Source organism: Ahaetulla prasina, chromosome 5 (genome assembly GCF_028640845.1).
Source record: "Ahaetulla prasina isolate Xishuangbanna chromosome 5, ASM2864084v1, whole genome shotgun sequence".
Lineage (NCBI taxonomy): Eukaryota > Metazoa > Chordata > Lepidosauria > Squamata > Colubridae > Ahaetulla > Ahaetulla prasina.
The window spans coordinates 9,255,371-9,274,296 of NC_080543.1; the positions used below are offsets into that span (position 1 = coordinate 9,255,371).

An 18,926-nucleotide genomic window follows, 5' to 3' on the forward strand; every position below is an offset into this window, starting at 1 on the left:
CCAGCCTGAAAAGTACATGAACGGGAAACCAGTAATAGGGCTGTAGACGAGACTGGGAAGAACAACCAAGCAGCCTAGAAGGAGTGAACAGTAAACCAAGTTCCACATTGTTCACCGGAACACTGGATTTCTCTACCCAGTATAATGATTCAGAATGGAGCTTCCATCGAGGGACATTTTACTTTATCCCTTCGTTGTAGCAGCATTTCAAATATACCATTATCCGGCGTCCAGATATAAAACAGGCTTGCAACCAAGAGAACCCTACAATTTTACCTTGAATTGGCAAGCATCAATTTATGAATCTTGAATATTTTTTAGAGCTTTCAACCCTTGAGTTTTCTTTTTTTCTTTTTCTCAAATCACTCCCAAGTGCGGACTGAATATTATAACTGCAAGATGAAAAGTATAATGCGCCGCTACTTAGGTCCCATTATGCAACGGATCTGCTGTCTGAACGAGTTCACATAATAATACATTGAGTCATACATTTAGCTATATATGCTGGATTTTTATAACATGCCAAGGCACGCACCGATCGTCCTCGACTTACGACCACAATGGAGCCCAACATTTCTGCGGCTCAGCAAGACGGTTGTGAAGTGAGTCTTACCCCATTTTAGAGGGAGGGCCTCCTTCGGATACCGTCAGCTAAACAATGTCGGCTGGCGACCTCCAGGGGGAGGGCCTTCTCTGTGGGGGCTCCTACCCTCTGGAACGAGCTCCCTCTGGGGCTTCGTCAACTCCCCGACCTCAGGTCCTTCCGCCACGAGCTGAAGACGTTGCTGTTTCGAAGAGCAGGACTAGCGTGAACGTAGTTTTAAATTGGGGTTTTAAATCAGGGGTTTTAAACGGGGTTTTAAATTTGTATTTAAAAGTTTTATTTATTATTATTTATTTATTTATTGTATTAAATTTCTATACCGCCCTTCTCCCGAAGGACTCAGGGCGGTGTACAGCCAGAATAAAAACACAGAATATATACAATTAAAAGAATTTAAAATGAACTATTACTATACGGCCGATAATTAAAACATTTAAAAATTTAAAATATTATTAAAACCCCAATTTAAAGTCAACTATTTATGCCAGTCCTGCTTGAATGAATAAATATGTTTTAAGCTCACGACGAAAGGTCCGAAGATCAGGCAGTTGACGTAAGCCAGGGGGGAGTTCGTTCCAGAGTGTTGGTGCTCCCACAGAGAAGGCCCTACTCCTGGGGGCCGCCAACCGACATTGTTTGGCGGACGGCACCCTGAGAAGGCCCTCTCTGTGAGAGCGTACGGGTCGATGGGAGGCATAAGGTAACAGCAGGCGGTCTCGTAAGTACCCGGGTCCTAAGCCATGGAGCGCTTTAAAGATGGTAACCAGGATCTTGAAGCGCACCCGAAAGACTACAGGAAGCCAGTGCAGACTACGGAGCAGTGGTGTTACATGGGAGCCACGAGCGGCTCCCATTACCACTCGCGCAGCTGCATTCTGGACTAACTGCAGCCTCCGGGTGCACCTCAAGGGCAGCCCCATGTAGAGAAGGGCCATCAATTGAATTAATTTTCTATTCTTTTTGCTGTTTTATATGTATTATATCTTTTCTGTTGTTTTATTGGCTGTGAACCGCCCTGAGTCCTTCGGGAGATGGGCGGTATACAAATATAATAAATAAAATAAATAAATAAATAAATTTTGTGCCACCGTTGTTAACGGAATCTCCGAGGTTGTTAAGTTAGTCACACGGTTGTTAAGTGAATCTGGCTTCCCCATTGATTTTTGCTGGTCAGAAGGTCACAAAAAGGGGATCACGTGACCTCGGGACGGGGCAACCGTCATATATACACGCCTGTTGCCAAGGGTCTGAATGTTGACCTCCGTGACCAAACGGGATGCTGCAATGGTTTTAAAGCGTGAAAAATTTATTGAATTGAATGACCTGCGTTCATATATCTCTTGAACCATACACAACCACACAGCCTGGGCTGATAGAATATATATTGTAATACTCCGATGGAATCCCCCACATTTTAGCCTAGCACGTTGGGTTCACACAGGTCAGAGGTTCTTTATTGTGAAATTCGCACGACATGCAGTGCCATCGTTACTTCAAATGGCCGCTCAACCAACGGTTGTAAGGTGAGGACTACCTGAACAAATAAAACACTCATTGAAACTGGCATGAGCAAAGGACTGTAACTTACCTGATGGAGCATGTCGTGCGAATTTCACAATAAAGAACCTCTGACCTGTGTGAACCCAACGTGCTAGGCTAAAATGTGGGGGATTCCATCGGAGTATTACAATATGTATTCTATCAGCCCAGGCTGTGTGGTTGTGTATGCTTCAAGAGATATATGAACGCAGGTCATTCAATTCAATGAATATCAATTGTAAAAACTACAAATTGATGTGTTGTGTGCACAGGTTGACTACCACTGTTATAGAGCATAGAATAGAATAATAAAGTTGGAAGGGACCTTGGGGCTCTTCTAGTCTAACCCCCTGCTCAACAAGGAGACCCTATACCCTTCCAGACAAATGGTTGTGCAGTCTCTTCTTGAAAACTTCCAGTGTGGCCACCATTGTCTTCTACATTTTTTAAAAAAAATTCCAAGTCTAATCTACAGCTCTTGAAATGTCCTACTGGTTTCCCGTCCAAGTATTAGCCAAGGCTGCCTTGCTTTTCAAATTCAGCCAAGTTCTACTCTTAGCAAAAAAACATTTGTGGGTTCCCGAGGCCTTTTGAAAAAATGTTAGAACCCCAGAAGCAAATTCTTCTCTTAAACACTCCTTCAGTCACCACATCTTTTTGCTGTAATCTAACACAATGTAATCTCTCTCTCTCTCTCTCTTTGTCTCTCTCTCTCTTCTCTCTCACTCTGTCTCTGTCTCTGTCTCTGTCTCTGTCTCTGTCTCTCTTTCTTTCTTTCTCTCCCTTTCTCTGTCTCTCTCTGTCTCTCTGTCTCCCTCCCTCTCTCTGTTTCTGTTTCTCTCTCTGTCTCTCTCTGTCTTTGTCTTTGTCTCTCTTTCTCTCTTTCTCTCTCTCTCTCTCTGCCTCTCTCTTTGTCTCTCTCTCTCTCTCTCTCTCTTTCTCTCTCTGTCTCTCTCTCTCTCTCTCTCTCTTTTTCTGTCTCTCTCTGTCTCTCTCTCTTTCTGTCTCTCTGTCTCCCTCCCTCCCTCTCTCTGGTTTCCACTGAAGTCAAATAATCAACCACGTGGAACTTTGAAATATTGAAAGATTTCCTATCTCGGATGTAAAATATGTCACGTGAAGTTGCTTGCCAATCCTTGGTTCCTCATTTCATTAAAAAATAATGTAGTTATTTTTGAGATCTTCAGAGGGGAAAAATGCATGCACACTGATTAAAGGCAAGTTGTCTTAAAGAGGGGAGCAATTATAATTATACCTCTGGCAGAAAGCCCTGATGGATCAGATTGGGCTGTTATCTGCATATATGTCAATGGCATCACATCATGCCTAGATTTACGGTTCCATGCAGATTAATAGCATGCTAAAACACAGCTACCTGTACATATTAGAAAGAAAACAGAAAACAAACCAACAAACAACAGCCACCAGGAGAGAACGGAATACAGAAATAAAGGTGACAAATGAACGAATGGAAAATCAGCATGAACTAATGGGAATTATAGCGTGTATTCAAAACCCAAATTCCGACAGAATTCTAGGCTAAGGCCCTAATGAATTTCACCTTGGCACACCTCTAGAGAAGCTTTGCTGGCTGAGGAATTCTGGGAGTTGAAGTCCACAAGTTGCCAAGTGTGGACACCCCTGCTTTAAGGCCTGGAAGGGTAGTTTTACGAAATTCGAGAAAGCTTCATTCCAAGGGGAATGAATAAGAACCACTGCATTAAGGTTAGGAATCCCATGCAGCGTGACTTCACCTGCTCTGCGAATATAATAATCACCTTTCTCTAAAAAGGATGCAGATTAACAGATTAACAGAGTTGGAAGGGACCTTGTAGGTCATTTAGTCTAACCCCCCACCCAAGCACCCTACACTATTGCTGACAAATGGCAGCAGTCTCTTCTTGAAAGCCTCCAGTGGTAAAGCTCCCACAACTTCCGAAGGTGACTTCTGTTCCATGGGTTGATTGTTCTCACTGTCAGAAAAGTTCTCATTTCTAGGTTGAATCTCTCCTTAATCAGTTTCCATCCATTATTCCTTGTCTGGACTTCAGGTGCTTGACCCCTTCGTCTCTGTGGCAGCCCCTCAAATAGTCAAGCTATTCTCCAAAGCACCTGAGGGTAGAACAAGAAGCAATGGATGGAAACTAATCAAGGAGAGAAGCAACCTAGAACTAAGGAGAAATTTCCTGACAGTGAGAACAATTAATCAGTGGAACAACTTGCCTCTAGAAGTTGTAAATGCTCCAACACTGGAAGTTCTTAAGAAGATGTTGGATAACCATTTGTCTGAAGTGGTGTAGGGTTTCCTGCCTAAGCAGGGGGTTGGACTAGAAGACCTCCAAGGTCCCTCCCAACTCTGTTATTCTATTCTATTCTATTCTATTCTATTCTATTCTATTCTATTCTATTCTATTCTACACTTTAATCCCAGCTAAAAAGAAAGGAAGACGGTAGAAGGTTCTCACTCTGCCTGGGACCCCGGAAAAAAGCCAACTGGCTGGAAAGGAAGAAGCCATCAATATTAATATGATAAAGCTATAAAACAGAAGTACAATGAAAGAACGGTGCAAAGCAAAAGGAACACATCAATTTAAAAAAACCAACAACAACTAAAATGGAAACAAGCTTGCATCAAAGCAAGTTTTTTGTATGTCAGCTGAGACAGTGATGGCCACAGAGGCAGCCCTCATATACACCTGTATATGAGCCATTAGTATTTTGGCAGGGTCTTTGGGAAGGCGATACTTCTTTTTTTTTTTTTTTAAAAAATAAATTTCCAAAAATTAAACTACACAATACAAAAAAAACCCCACAATACACAAAAGCAAAAAATATAAAACAAGCAAAGACAAACGCATCGAAATCACCTTACTCATAACAGCCTTTTCTACATCGGTATCTCTATCCTATTTAACCTCTATATACAGATTCTACTTCTAAGGATCTCTATCTGAAACTTACATCCTTGTTTAAATTATCTTAACCTCGATTCAGAATTCAATCTCATAGCAAAAATCTCCCTTAAGTTTTATGTTTACTCCCCAGCCAGGAATACCATCTATTCCAGGGGTCTCGAACCTTGGCAACTTTAAGCCTGATGGACTTCAACTCCCAGAATTCTGGGAGTTGAAGTCCACCAGGCTTAAAGGTGCCAAGGTTCGAGACCCCTGATCTATTCCATATTCGATAATACTTCTTAATGGAAGACGATACTTCTTAATGAACCAGATCCATCTTCTCTTGGTCACATCTACCTGCCCTACCAGAACAGGGAGACAAGGAATGCTGGAAGGATGTCCCATCTCCTAAGGAGGTCCATCTGGTGGGACGAAGAAGAAGGGTCTTCTCAGTGGGGGCTCCCTCCTAGTGGAATATCATCCCCGCAGAAATAAGATTGGTCCCCCACTTTGCAAGGCCCTGAAGACCTGATTTTGCCAACGGGCTTGGTGAACCCAGAGTTTGATGGAGCCCATCAAACTCTGGTTTGTTTGACTGATCGTTGTTACCACCGGGAGGGCGGTGGGATGGTTATCGGGTTTTTTAATCGTTTTTTTTAATATGCGTTTTTTTATCTTTGTAAGTCACCCAAAGTCGTTGAGAATGAGTTGGGCAGCCCTATAGAACATAGAATAATAGAGTTGGAAGAGACTTTGGAGTCTTCTAGTCCAACCCAGTGGTGGGATTCAACCGGTTCGCACCACTTCGGCAGAACCGGTTGTTAAATTGCTTGCTGGCCCCACCCCTCCCCTTCCTGCCTCTTCCAGAAGCCACCCGGCAGCCCATATTTGCTCCCAGGAGGCTGCAGGGAGGCCTACTAGGCCCAAAACGGGGCGCAGGGGGCTGCTACCCCCGACTTGTTTTTTGCTCCCAGGGGGGTGCAGGAGGCCGAGTGCTGCCTGTCACACACCCTAGCCACGCCCACCATGGCCACACCCACCCAGCCGGTCATTAGGGCAGAGAACCGGTTGTGAAATTATTTGAATCCCGCCACTGGTCCAACCCCCTGTTCGAGCAGGAGATCCTATATCAGTGATGGGAAACCTTTTCGGCCCAAATCGGAACACATGTGTATGTGTATGCATGTGCATACGCCAGAGCACTGGAAATCTGAAAACCAGCTGGCTGGCGCGTGCATCCCTGTTTTTTGGCAGGTTTTGGACATTTTTTCAGGCTGTTTTCAGGCCATTTTTGGACTGGTTTTCGAACCATTTTTCCGGACATTTCTGAAAAATGGCCAGAAAACAGCCCGGAAAACATCCTGAAAAATGACCTGAGTTTTGGCCATTTTCAGGCTGTTTTCCAGTACTCTGGCGCCCACAAAGACCAGCTGGCCGGCGTGCCAAAAACCAAAAGAGCAGCTGGCAACGGTGCGAAGTGCCCACAGAAACGGCTCTGCGTGCTACCTCTGGCATGCGTGCCATAGGTTTGCCATTACGGTCCTGTACCATCTTAGACAAATGGCTGTCCAGCCTCTTTTTGAAAGCCTCTAGTGATGGAGCACTCTCAAGGTAAAATGAGGACCCAGATTGTTGGGGGGGCAATAAGTTGACTTTGTAAATATACAAATAGAATGAGACTATTGCCTTATACACTGTAAGCCGCCCTGAGTCTTTGGAGAAGGGCGGGATATAAATGTAAATAAAATAAAATAAAATAAATAAATAAACTTCTGAAGGTAAGTCGTTTCACTGGTTGGTTGCTCTCCCCATTAGGAAATTTCTCCTTAGTTCTAGGTTGCTTCTCTCCTTGGTTAGAAAGTATAAGTTTTCTCAACTAAACGTAAACAAATCTACATTTATATTGATTTATTCTTCATCTGCTACTTCGTTAGTGAAGCAATATCAGACTAAAGCCATAATCTCGGCAACACATAAGAAGATGGACCAGTTGTGGAAGAATTAAGGTCTGCCAAGAATCTCTCCCCCACTTTCTCTACCAGAATTCTCTCTGCCACCAAATTCCTTGCATCTAAAATAAAAAATAAAAAAATAAAAACCACCCGTATTGTCTTCCTTATCGCTCATTTCTCCTCCTTCCATCTTTCATTTATGAGCCCTACAACTCAGCACAGATGAATGATCTTGACCCAGTGGTGGGATTCAGCCAGTTCGCACCTATTCGGGAGAACCAGTTGTTAACTTTCTAAGCAGTTCAGAGAACTGGTTGTTGTTTTGTTTTTTTCCACCCACTTTGCAGGGCTAATCCTGTAAGGAAGGCAGGAAGGAAACATTCTGGTGGCGTTTCTAGCCTAATCTTTATTGCCCTGCTTACAGAAACTGCCTCTCCGGTTAACCCTTATTACATTGTAACAGCTAAGGCGAAGTGTCCATTGACGTGAGGGGTGTTGAGTTGGCCACCCCCACCCAGTCACATGACCACTGAGCCACACCCACCCATCTTGTCCTTAGGGCAGATAACTAATTGTTAAATTATTTGAATCCCACCACTGTCTTGATCTACGGGCACAATAGTCTGCCTAAAAGGTTCATCACCGAACCACCCAGAGATGTAGGTGAGAGGGCAGAAGAGTCCAAACTTGGATCTACAAAATCTACAGAAGGCTCCAACTTGAATCGTCAGTAGACGTGAAAAGTTCTTTAAAAGGCTGCATCTTTGGGAGCTGTCATCCCAGAGTTAAGATATCCAATATCCACGTAATGCAACTTCCCACCTTCGGTAGGGTCCCACCCCAAAGGGCTCAGATGCCACTAGGGCTCCCAACTTCTCCCGACTGAACTTTCTTGATTTGAGAAACGGTGGTTGAGTCTCGAAGAGGTGGGCGTACACAGGGGTGAGTTGCTGGGGGTTCAAGAGAACCTATTGCTAAGATTCTGTGCAGTTCGGAGAACCCCCAAATCCCACTCCTGGCTAGAACCGCTCATCCCACCCTGCCCTTCCCAGGAGTCCCCACACGGCCCGTTTTGGATGCAGGTAAGTGCAGGGCGTGCACGGCGGCTTAGGGAGGGTGAAAAACAGGCCTACCAGAAATTCTGGAAGGCACAAGCAGGCCCGTTTCCGGCATCCAGAGGGTCTCTGGAGCCTGGGGAGGACATTTTTGCCCTCCCGGAGGCTCAGGGAAAGCCTCCGGAGTCAGGGGAGCGCAAAAACACCCCCCATCATGGTGCAGGAAGCCGACTAGGCCATATTCCACCCAGCAACCGGGCAGAGAACCCCTTGCAAAAAAATTTGAAGCCCACCCTTGGGGCGTACAGCGCAGGTGGCATGTACAGCCTATCTCCTCTGCCCTTCCGTGACACCCATGCATTCTCACATGTGGAAAAGGAGGAATAAGCACATGCAGTACCTGATGATTTCAGAGTCAGGGAGCAGGCCTATGTGGTAGTGGGGGTAGGGAGCTGAAAGGAGGAAGCTTTGGTCACACTCGACAGGGGAATAATGCCTAGGAGAAGGTGGCTTATCACAGAATTTGTTCACAGTGCTGTAAACGGGTTCAGGAGGCCTGGTGGTAACAGAGAGACGAAAAACAGAGGTTAGAACTTCTTTCGACATGCATCGATCGCACAGCTAACTGCATTCAGAGTCATGCAAAAGAAGGTCGACAAGAGAAAGGGTTAGATACACAGAACTCCTGCGAAGTGACGGCAATGCTTAGTCACAACCATTGAGAGCGCAAAACGCACAGTACTGTATACACGAGACAGCCAGAGGAAAGGAAACCGGTGACACGACGGTGGTTAGAACATTCAGGTCTTAGCTCGTCGGCTGGGCTCAACGCTTCCTTCTTACCTTCCGGAACCCAAGAGGAGAAGGTTTATTCCCTACCCCGAAATTTCTTTGCTTCACCAAGTGCATTTAAACTGAAAAGTTAGACACAGAGCTTTAGCAGCCAAGGAAGAAAATTAGGAACACATCATTGGGGTCAACAGCGCAGATTGGCGTCCGGTCATCCGAATTTCGGAAGGCTCTCGAGTGTACATTTTATGGGTGATGCACTCACAAGTTTGTGGCCCACTGACACATATAGGAATACCCGTGGCTCGCGGTTTCGAGGAGAGTAAGGATACATGAGGTCAAACAGGTCCAGAGCTGGCCTGTTAAGAATGTAGACCGGGTCACTCAGGATAGACCCATGTTACAGTTGTAGAGCAATTCTTCTCTAGAAAAAGGAACAGGCTATGGTAGAACCAGAAACAACATTTCCCAATGTTTAGAATGGATGAGGATTGAAATGAACAGCACCGAATGTCAACTTCTCTTCTGCAGGCAACAAAAGGGAAATATTATTATCCTTTTAAACTATTGGGCTGTTTGGTTTTTTTGATCTTGGCTTTAGAAGGAGCCAGGTTCTAATATGGTATCTGAGAGTATACTAGTGGCCATCTGCTCGGGATAGGATTCATGATTTCAACCAGAAACTTAAAAGGTGAAGACCAGAATATCTGTTACATTGGGCTAGCAGATTTGGGTTATAAACATCTGGATATCTAGCCCCCTCCAATTTCATATCCACATAAGTACATCATATCTACATAATTTGGGAACCTTTATACACACACACACAGACAGACACAGTGTGTGTGTGTGTGTGTGTGTGTGTGTGTGTGTGTGTGTGTGTATAAAGGTTTCCGACTCTAGGGGGCGGTGCTCATCTCCGTTTCAAAGCCGAAGAGCCAGCACCATCCAAAGACGTCTCCATGGTCATGTGGCCAGCATGACTCAACACCAAAGGCGCACGGAATGCTGTTCCCTTCCCACCAAAGGTGGTCCCTATTTTTCTACTTGCATTTCTTACATGCTTTCGAACTGCTAGGTTGGCAGAAGCTGGGACAAGTAATGGGAGCTCACCCCATTACACGGAACTAGGGATTCGAACTGCTCAGCTGCCGACCTTTCGATCAACAAACTCAGCGTCTTAGCCACTAAGCCACCATGCTTATATATATATTTTACTAAGCTTTCGTCAGCCATCTGCTGATATCGTCAGAGTATTAAACTACTATTACAGAGATCTGTGCCAGAATTTAATACTCTGATGATGTCAGCAGATGGCTGACGAAAGCTTAGTTAGTAGAATAACATTTTAATTATTTTCGTTCCAGAGCTCGCAGAATGTCTGTCCTTGTTTTACAAATATACCTGGAACTCATAATTTTAGAATAGTTTGTAATATATATATATATATATATAAAACCCGAATATATATATATATAAAACCCAAATAACCAAAGACCTACATATATATATGTATGTATGTATGTAGGTCTTTGGTTATTCGGGTTTTCTCCCACGTAAAATTGGAAGTGTCTTGGGGACGTTTCAACGAAGTCTCATTTGTCATCTTCAGGCTTCAGCTTCGTGCTTCTTGGAGTTACTCCTAGAAGCACTAAGCTGAAGCCTGAAGATGACGAATGAGACTTCGTCGAAAGGTCCCCAAGACACTTCCAATTTTACGTGGGAGAAAACCCGAATAACCAAAGACCTACATACAAACACCCGCGAAAACCTCAGAAAACACACACACACACACACACACACACACACACACATATATATATTTGAAGTCTCGTCCCAGTGCGTTTGTATCTGGACAGGGTGGGATAGATTCAGACTTGACCCTAGCAATATTGAGCAGCTGTGGGTATTCGGACCACTCTGAACCAAACATTTTCCATTCTTTCATTGGGACTTGTACACAATCTGAGGGTCCCTCTGAACTTGCAGCTCCTGCTTGAAGAGAAAGTGGTAGCTGGCGTAGGAAACCGTTTGGATGGATTTTATCCACAAACTGTTTCTGGATTGGGAGGCCATCCGAACAGCCATGGAGGTGCTTTAGATGTGGACGTCAGATGTGGACTACCGCACCTCAGACATGGACTACTGCAATGTGTTCTAGGTGGGGCTGCCCTTGAACACAGCTCAGAAGCTGTTGCTGGTCCAGAATAGGTGGTTGAACTTTTGCTTTGTGAGTGACACCGCTTACTTTAGGCTTCCAGGTGCAATTCAAGGTCCTGTTGTGACTCCAGCCCCCGAACCTGGCCCCATGCCTGAAAGTGACTCCGAGAGTGAGGGGGAAGGGCCGGTAAGGCTTACCTTGGGAGCACCGATTCCTTTGACCCAGCTCCAGGAGCCAGAACCAGACCAGTCAGAGGACGTAATGAGGCCGTCATCCTCTGATTCCTCCCTTCCCCAGGCTACGCCTTCAGACTCAGCTGATAATAATAATAATCAAGCTTGGATCGACCCGCGCTTCAGAAGATTAGAGAGGCGGCGTCATCAAAGGGAAGGGAGAGGCAGGAGCCCCACCCCACAGGATATATAAGGAGATTTGGGACTGCTCTCATTCCACGGGAAGCAAAAATTAGCTGAACCATTTCAAAGAGAGCTGAAAGTCTTGCTACGTGAGTCATTTGTTTGAACTTTGGCAGGCAGCTGCGATTTCTCTGCCAGGACTGATAAGAGCCGTGAATCCACTGGCTGAAGGCCAGATCGTTGCTCCAAAGTGGGAAAGGAGACAGAACAAAGTTCTCCATGATATAGGACTTGGCTAACCACTATCCTGTAGTGTCTGCCCATAGCATTAGCACTCAGATTTATATACCGCTTCACAGTGCTTTACAGCCCTCTCTAAGCAGTTTACAATGGTCTCCTTCATTTTCCAAAGTTCAAAGCACTTTTTGGAAATACAGGGTTGAGAACAAACCACAGGGCGGATTTTTCCCCGAGAGAGTTTGCATGAAACTGCCAAGGACCTCTGGTCCAATGAAGTAACCTTGCCTTTTAATTTTTCAAGCGTTATAACTCGGTCGTTTATGACCGAGTTATAAATTGGGTCTATCAGAGGAAATGCTGGGAAGTCTGTGGAGGATATACACATTGGGATTTACTTCAGTAGGTTTATCGTTTCAACAGTCGGCAGTCATAATCATCAAAGGAGAGGAAGTTGTACATGTTCATTTTAATCTATCAGGCAGCCAATTCAATCATTCATCCTATTTGGTTTAACTTCTCTTGAACTTTCGTTGAAAGCCACTCTGACAAATTTTGCCACAGCGTGTAGGTTGGGGAAGGATTTTACTCTTATCTTCTCATCATCAACAAGAGCCTTTTTTTGTTATTCAACCTTCTTCAACCTAACGCCCTCTTTTTTTGTTTGTTCTTTTGGGTTTGTTTGTTTTTTGCGTACCTTTGTGAATTTTAATTAAATGGAGCTCAAAATGTTTACAAGACACTCAGTTGGAGAAAGTTGACTGAACGAAGCTGCCATGTTAGACAAATATATTGTCAGGCCAACAGAACCACTCATGAATTAGATAGTCAGATAGTTCATTGTCGATTATCTACACAGATAGTCCTCAACGTACAACAATTCGTTTAGTGACCGTTCAAATTACAACGGCAGGGAAAAGAAGTGACCTAGGACCGTTTTTCAGAGTTACAACCTTTTTGTAGCATCCCCACGATCATGGGATCAAAATTCAGACACTTGGCAACTGGTTCACACTTATGACCGTTGCTGTGTCCCAAGGTCACGTGATCCCCTTTTCCAACCTTCTGACAAAAAAAGTCCACGGAGAGGCTAGGGTCACCCAAGGACTAGGTTACTAACTTACCAACTGCAGTGATTCACTTAACAACTGCGGCAAGAAATGCCGTAAAATGGGGCCAAACTCACTTAACAAATGTCTCGCTTAACAACAGAAATTATGGGCTCAATTGTGGCCGTAAGTCGAGGACTACCTGTGCATTTGGAAGCAAGTCCTATTGTTGTAGCCTGTCGGCCGCCTGCCCCTCCGAATCAGATGAGGAGGAGGAGGCATGGGAGTCAGGATCAGCATCAAGGCAACCCGAGAGCTCTGAGGGGGAAGAGGGAATGGAGCTGGCAGAGAGAGAGAGAGAGAGAGAGAGACAGAGAGAGAGACAGAGACAGAGACAGAGAGACAGAGAGAGAGGAAGAGGCAGAGTCTGGGCCATCCGTCAGCCCTCAGATGGAGAGTCAACAGTCCCCAGGTCTGGAGGTGGCTGGTGAGGAAGAGGAGGAACAGCTGAGTTCAGTGGATGGATGTGCAGAACACAGAGGAAAGGAGAGCAGTGGAAGTCTATGGGCCGGTCCTTGGGAAGGAAGAGCCACTGCTGCTAGCAAAGCCCCAGTTTAGCTCTGGGGATAAAAGGCAGGGGGTGGAGATGAATAGATGTGGCAGATAACTACTCATCTCTCTGCCGGATGGACTTTTTGCCAGGGCTGCTGGCGCTCCTAATAAAGGAATCATTAACTACAGAGGGTTTGTCGTGTTTGGGAGCCAGGTCAGAACACCTATCAAGTCCCAAAATACATTTATCTAGAATTGTACCTTCCATCAAGAGGTTTGTTTTATAAGGAACATGCATAGGTCTGCACAATTATAGTAGAGGATGGGGAATTTCCTAGCCATGGCCCCTAATTGATTTGTGTACGTTTTATTGTTGTTTTTAAGAAAAGGTAAAGAGGGTCTTGAGTTAAGCTCAGTTGCTTGGGCTACACAGATACTTCCATAATGATTTCTCCTCTCCGTGGGTGTCTATCTTTGAGTCTAACCCCCTGCTCAAGTAGGAGACCTTATACCAAGTGGTTGTTCCATCTCTTCTTAGAAACTTCCAGCACCCACATCTTTTGAAGCCATTGCAAGCCACCGATTAATTATTCTAACTGTCAGGAAATTTCTCCTTAGTTCTAGGTTGCTTCTCTCCTTGATTAGTTTCCACCCGTTGGTTCTTGTCCTGCCCTCAGGTGCTTTGGAGAATAGCTTGACTCCCTCTTCTTTGTGGCAGCCCCTGAGATACTGGAACACTGCTATCATGTCTCCCCTAGTCCTTCTTTTCATTAAACTAGACAAACCCAATTTCTGCAACCGTTTCTTCGTAAGTTTTAGCTTCCAGTCCCCTAATCATCTTGGTTGGTTGCTGTTCTCTGAACTCTTTCCAGAGTCTCAACATCTTTCTTTTAAAATCGTGGTGACCAAAACTGGATGCAACATTCCAAGTGTGATCTTAGCAAGGCATTTTAAAGTGATGCTACCACATTATATGATCTTGATCGTATTTCCTCTTTTAAGGCGGACCTAGGACTGTGTTGGCTTTTTTTTGGTGGCTGCAGCACACTGCTGGCTCATAAATTTTGTCACTGACAACAGCGTCACAGTCCGTGGATACCATTGGTGGTCTCCCATCCAATTACTAACCGGGCCTTGCAGTGATGGGTTTCAATTTTTTTTTACTACCGGTTCTGTGGATGTGGCTTGGTGGGCGTGGCTTGGCTTGGTGGGCATGGCTTGGCGGGCATGGCAGCGGAAGGAGACTGTAAAATCTTCATTCCCACCCCACTCCAGGGGAAAGTTACTGTAAAATCCCCATTTCCTCCCAATCAGTTGGGACTCGGGAGGCAGAGAATGGACGGGGGCGGGGCCAGTCCGAATTTTTACTACCGGTTCTCCGAACTACTCGAAATTTCCGCTACTGGTTCTCCAGAACTGGTCAGAACCTGCTGAAACCCACCTCTGAGGCCTGGCCCTGCTTTGATTCTTTAACCCACACCAGAATTTCCAACTCCTTCTACTAAATGAGAGGATTTTCAACTTATATACTGTATATTTTATTTTAGGGTGTACACTATAGCAGGGGTCTCCAACCTTGGCAACTTTAAGCCTGGAGGACTTCAACTCCCAGAATTCCCCAGCCAGCTAAAGCTAAAGCTGGCTGGAGAATTCTGGAAGTTGTAGTCCTCCAGGCCTAAAGTTGCCAAGGTTGGAGACCCCTGCACTATAGGTAGTCCGCAACTTACAACCACAACTGAGCCCAAAAATGTGTGTTGTTAAGTGACAAATTTGTGAAGTGAGTTTGGTCCCATTTTATGACTTTTCTTGCCACATTTCTTATGTGAATAACAAATGTGTCCAATTGATAACCTGGTTGTTAAGGGACTCAGGTTTCCCCATTGTCTTTGCTTGTCGGAAGGTTGCAAAAGGTGATCACGTGACCCTGGGATATTGCAACCATCCTAAATATGAACTAGTTATCAAGCATGCAAATGTGAATCACACGACCATGGGGATGCTTCCGCCACGGTCATAAGGGTGAAAAATGGTCATAAGTCACTTTTTTGAGGGCCGTTGTAACTTCAAACAGTCACTAAGTAAAGTGTTGTGAGTGGAGGGCCACCTCCATTGGGATAGGCACCCTCACCAGAAATGTTATGGATTTGATCCTTATCATTTTGTGGTATAATCGGAAAGCTGAGCGCTGCTTAGCTGGATTCGTTTAAAAATCTGAATTTAATTATGCTTGACCAGTCCTGATACCGTACGGTCAATGCCAACAGCCAACTTCTCCAATAGTGCTGATTAGATAGTGCTTAACTAGCCACTAGTGCCCAGGATGTGTGCGAATCAAAAATAAAAATAAAAATTGAAGATGGTAGTCACAAAACCAGTTCCTTTCTTGTGTGATGCCTGCATGTTAAAAAGGACAGGGATTACTATCCTGTGGTTGTGACTTTTTGACCTCTACATAGATGCCGCTGTGAACAGACTATGTGTGATACCCTAAGCCAGGGGTGTCAAACTCGATTTCATGAGGGTTGTGTTTGACCTCGTGTGTGTGTGCGTGCATATGTGTGTGTGTGGCCAGAGAAGCCATGGCCAGCATGACAACACTTGTGTCGGGGGACGTCTGTAGCAGCCCGAGCGCTCTGCCAGTGAAAATGGGCTCCCAAGCTCCGTTTTCAACTGCAATGACTTTCTGCAACCCTCTGCCAGCAAAAACGGAGCTTGAGAGCTCGGTTTCCGGCTGTGACAGCCTCCTGCAACCCTCATGAGCTCCATTTTCGCTGGCAGAGGCACCGCGAGCAGGTCCTTTGCTGCTTCCAAAGCGGCCCCATGGGCCAGATCTAAGCACCCTGTGGGCCAGATCCATCCCGCAGGCCTTCAGTTCGACACCTCTTTGCCCTAAACTCAGTTAATTATCTGTATCTTGCATTGCATCCTCCATTTTCTAAGGGTTTTTAAACCAAGTTTGATCTGGATCCAAAATGGCTTCCATTTTGTAGCTTTCCAGAAACGGTAGCTTACAGCATAGCTAAGATTTGGCAGACGTTTAGCTACCTGGAGTCAGTGATTGTTTGATATTTGGATAAATACGGTAAGCCATAACGTTTGGTCAACGCGCTATAAAACAGCAGAAGGTTCTAAAATAAAAAGGGGCCATAAGACATCAGAAGGCCTGAATTCTTTACATGTGTATTTTAGCTCCCTGTAATACAGTGCCCCCCCCAACCTTTTGGGCACCAGGGTCTGATTCCGTGGAGAGAGGGTTTTTATGTGGACTGGAGGGGTCGTGGTTTTGTGTTGTGACTCCAGCCCCCGAACCTGGCCCCATGCCCGAAAGTGACTCCGAGAGTGAGGGGGAAGGGCCAGTAAGGCTTACCTCGGGAGCACCGATTCCTTTGGCCCATCTCCAGGAGCCAGAGCTAGACCAGGAGGATGTAATGAGGCCGTCATCCCCTGATTCCTCCCTTCCTCAGGCTACGCCTTCAGACCCAGCTGATAATAATAATCAAGCTTGGAGCGACCCGCGCTTCAGAAGATTAAAGAAGCGGCATCATCAAAGGGAAGGGCTCCTGCCCCACCCCACAGGATATATAAGGAGCTTTGGGACTGCTCTCATTTCACGGGAAGCAAAAATTAGCTGAACCGTTTCAAAGAGAGCTGAAAGTCTTACTCTGTGAGTCATTTATTTGAACTTTGGCAAGCAGCTGCGATTTCTCTGCCAGAACTGATAAGAGCCGTGAATCCACTGGCTGAAGGCCAGCTCGTTGCTCCGAAGTGGGAAAGGAGACAGAACATTTTGTTTACTGCCTGCATCCCGCAAATAGGGCTTCACTTGTTTCTGTGGCCCAGTTTCTGGCATGCCGGCGAACGGTGCTGGTCCATGGACCGAGGGTTGGGGACCCCTGCTGTAAAACACTGCGCAGAGATAGAGTTGTACAGCCCAAAAACTTTCTAAGGGTTGTAGCTCAAATCCAGATATTGTCTGGATCCGATAGGTGAGAATATTTGTAGCTCGGGGTTGAAATAAGGGGTCCTTGGTGCTCGCTGAGCTTGGTTCTTTTCTTGCAGACATTTTATGACCAGTGGCAGGATTCAAAGAATTTAATGACCAATTCTCTGCTCTAATGACTGGCTGGGTTGGGTGTGGTTATGGGATGTGACAGGCAGCACTTGGCCTCTTGCACCCACCCTGGGAGTCAAAATGGGCTGCAGGGAGGATGCACCGGCCCTTGCGCTCCATTTTGGGGCTAGTAGGCCTCCCTGCAGCCTCCTGGGAGCAAAAAACAGGCCATGGGAAGGGCCGCTGCGCACCCTCTCCCAGTGCTCCGTTTTGGCCCTAGGAGGCCTCCATACACTTACCTAGGAGCCAAAATGGGGAACGTGGGGACTCCTGGAAGGGGCGAGGCAGGGAGAGGCAGGGCCAGTTAGCATTTTAATTACTGGTCCACCCGAATCGGCCCGAACCGGCAGAATCCCACCACTGTTTATGACCCAACATTATCATTGATGTAGAAGTTGGTGCCCAGATTTTACCTAATTTGGGTAATGAAACGCTGCAAGAAAGCAACCAAGCTCAGAGAGCACAAGGACCCCTCTGGAGCGTTTATAACACCATCTTCAAACATCCATCAAACTAGTAAGCAAAACTAGTGAAAAAAGCAGGTACACTCATCCAAATTTTTTCCCCCCCCTATACGAAGCAAAGGCTTATCTTGGAAACGAAGCAGAACATTCTCTTCATTTATTATAAAAGATCTTTGTGAAAAGATGGCGGTTTGGCATCTTTTGACAGTTTTAAAATTTAGCTTCTTCAATTTTTGGGGGAGGGGGGGGCGATGTCTTTTAATGACCCCATAATCGCTTGCAACGGGGTGGAGTCTGGGCAACTGAATGGAGCTGAGTGTTTACTGGCCAGATGCCCTTCCCGTTGCCAAGGCGGAGTTTTGTTCAGCAGATATATTCTCATTGTGCCCAGAGAGAGAAATATCTGCTGTTACTTAGGATCGAACTCCCAGCCTCCTGATTGTGAGGCGAGAGCTCCACCTCTAGGCCACGGTACCACTCCTTAGCTTTTTCAAATGCATAAGATTATTGTTTGTTGTTTTTTTTTTACAATTGAGGAGGGAGAACCATGCAAGCAAAAGAGGAGGAACACAATTTCTAATCTTGACCCAGGAGCCTGAGCTCATGGCACGGCCCATTCCTCCCATGAATTGGATACGATGAGACGCAGAAAGTCGAAGGAAAACATTTCAGCGGAATATTTGTAGGATGGAAACAGCAGGGATCAAGAGCCTGTATCCTTCCAGATCACAGGGCTGAATGGCAAAATTGTAGATAAGCCAAAACAAATCTTTATTATGGTTTTAGACCAGCTTAAGGATGGTATGAAAGATTAAATGCTTTCGAAAAGACGGCTAGTTAGTTACAGTAGTGGCCAGAATTGTGGAAACCATTTGAGAAAAGTGTACTTTCTAAAACTAGCTAGTAACCCCACTTTTTTGGGGAGTGGCACCATAAAATTATATATCAATGGAAAGATAAGTTAATCAAGAATATAATGCAATAACTTTTCTGAAGGATTTGCTATTAGAATAGCAGTCACAGGATAAAGAAGAAAAGTGAAACGTAGAAAAAATATGAGATATACAAAAATGATCTCCATTAGTTAATACTTAGTTGGGTAACCTTTAGCATGAATTACGGCCTTAGGGACGCGGTGGCTCAGGGGCTAGGACGTTGAG

General features: G+C 45.4%; 1 protein-coding gene across 1 annotated transcript in view; it reads right to left on the reverse strand.

The window, feature by feature from the left end:
- The window catches only part of DLG2 (discs large MAGUK scaffold protein 2), a 1,438,267-nt gene that overhangs the window by 250,902 nt on the left and 1,168,439 nt on the right, over nucleotides 1–18,926 (reverse strand). The window contains exon 15 of the mRNA XM_058186296.1: nucleotides 8,448–8,603. Coding sequence (XP_058042279.1) covers nucleotides 8,448–8,603 — 156 coding nt within the window. The remainder of the gene's footprint in view (nucleotides 1–8,447; nucleotides 8,604–18,926) is intronic.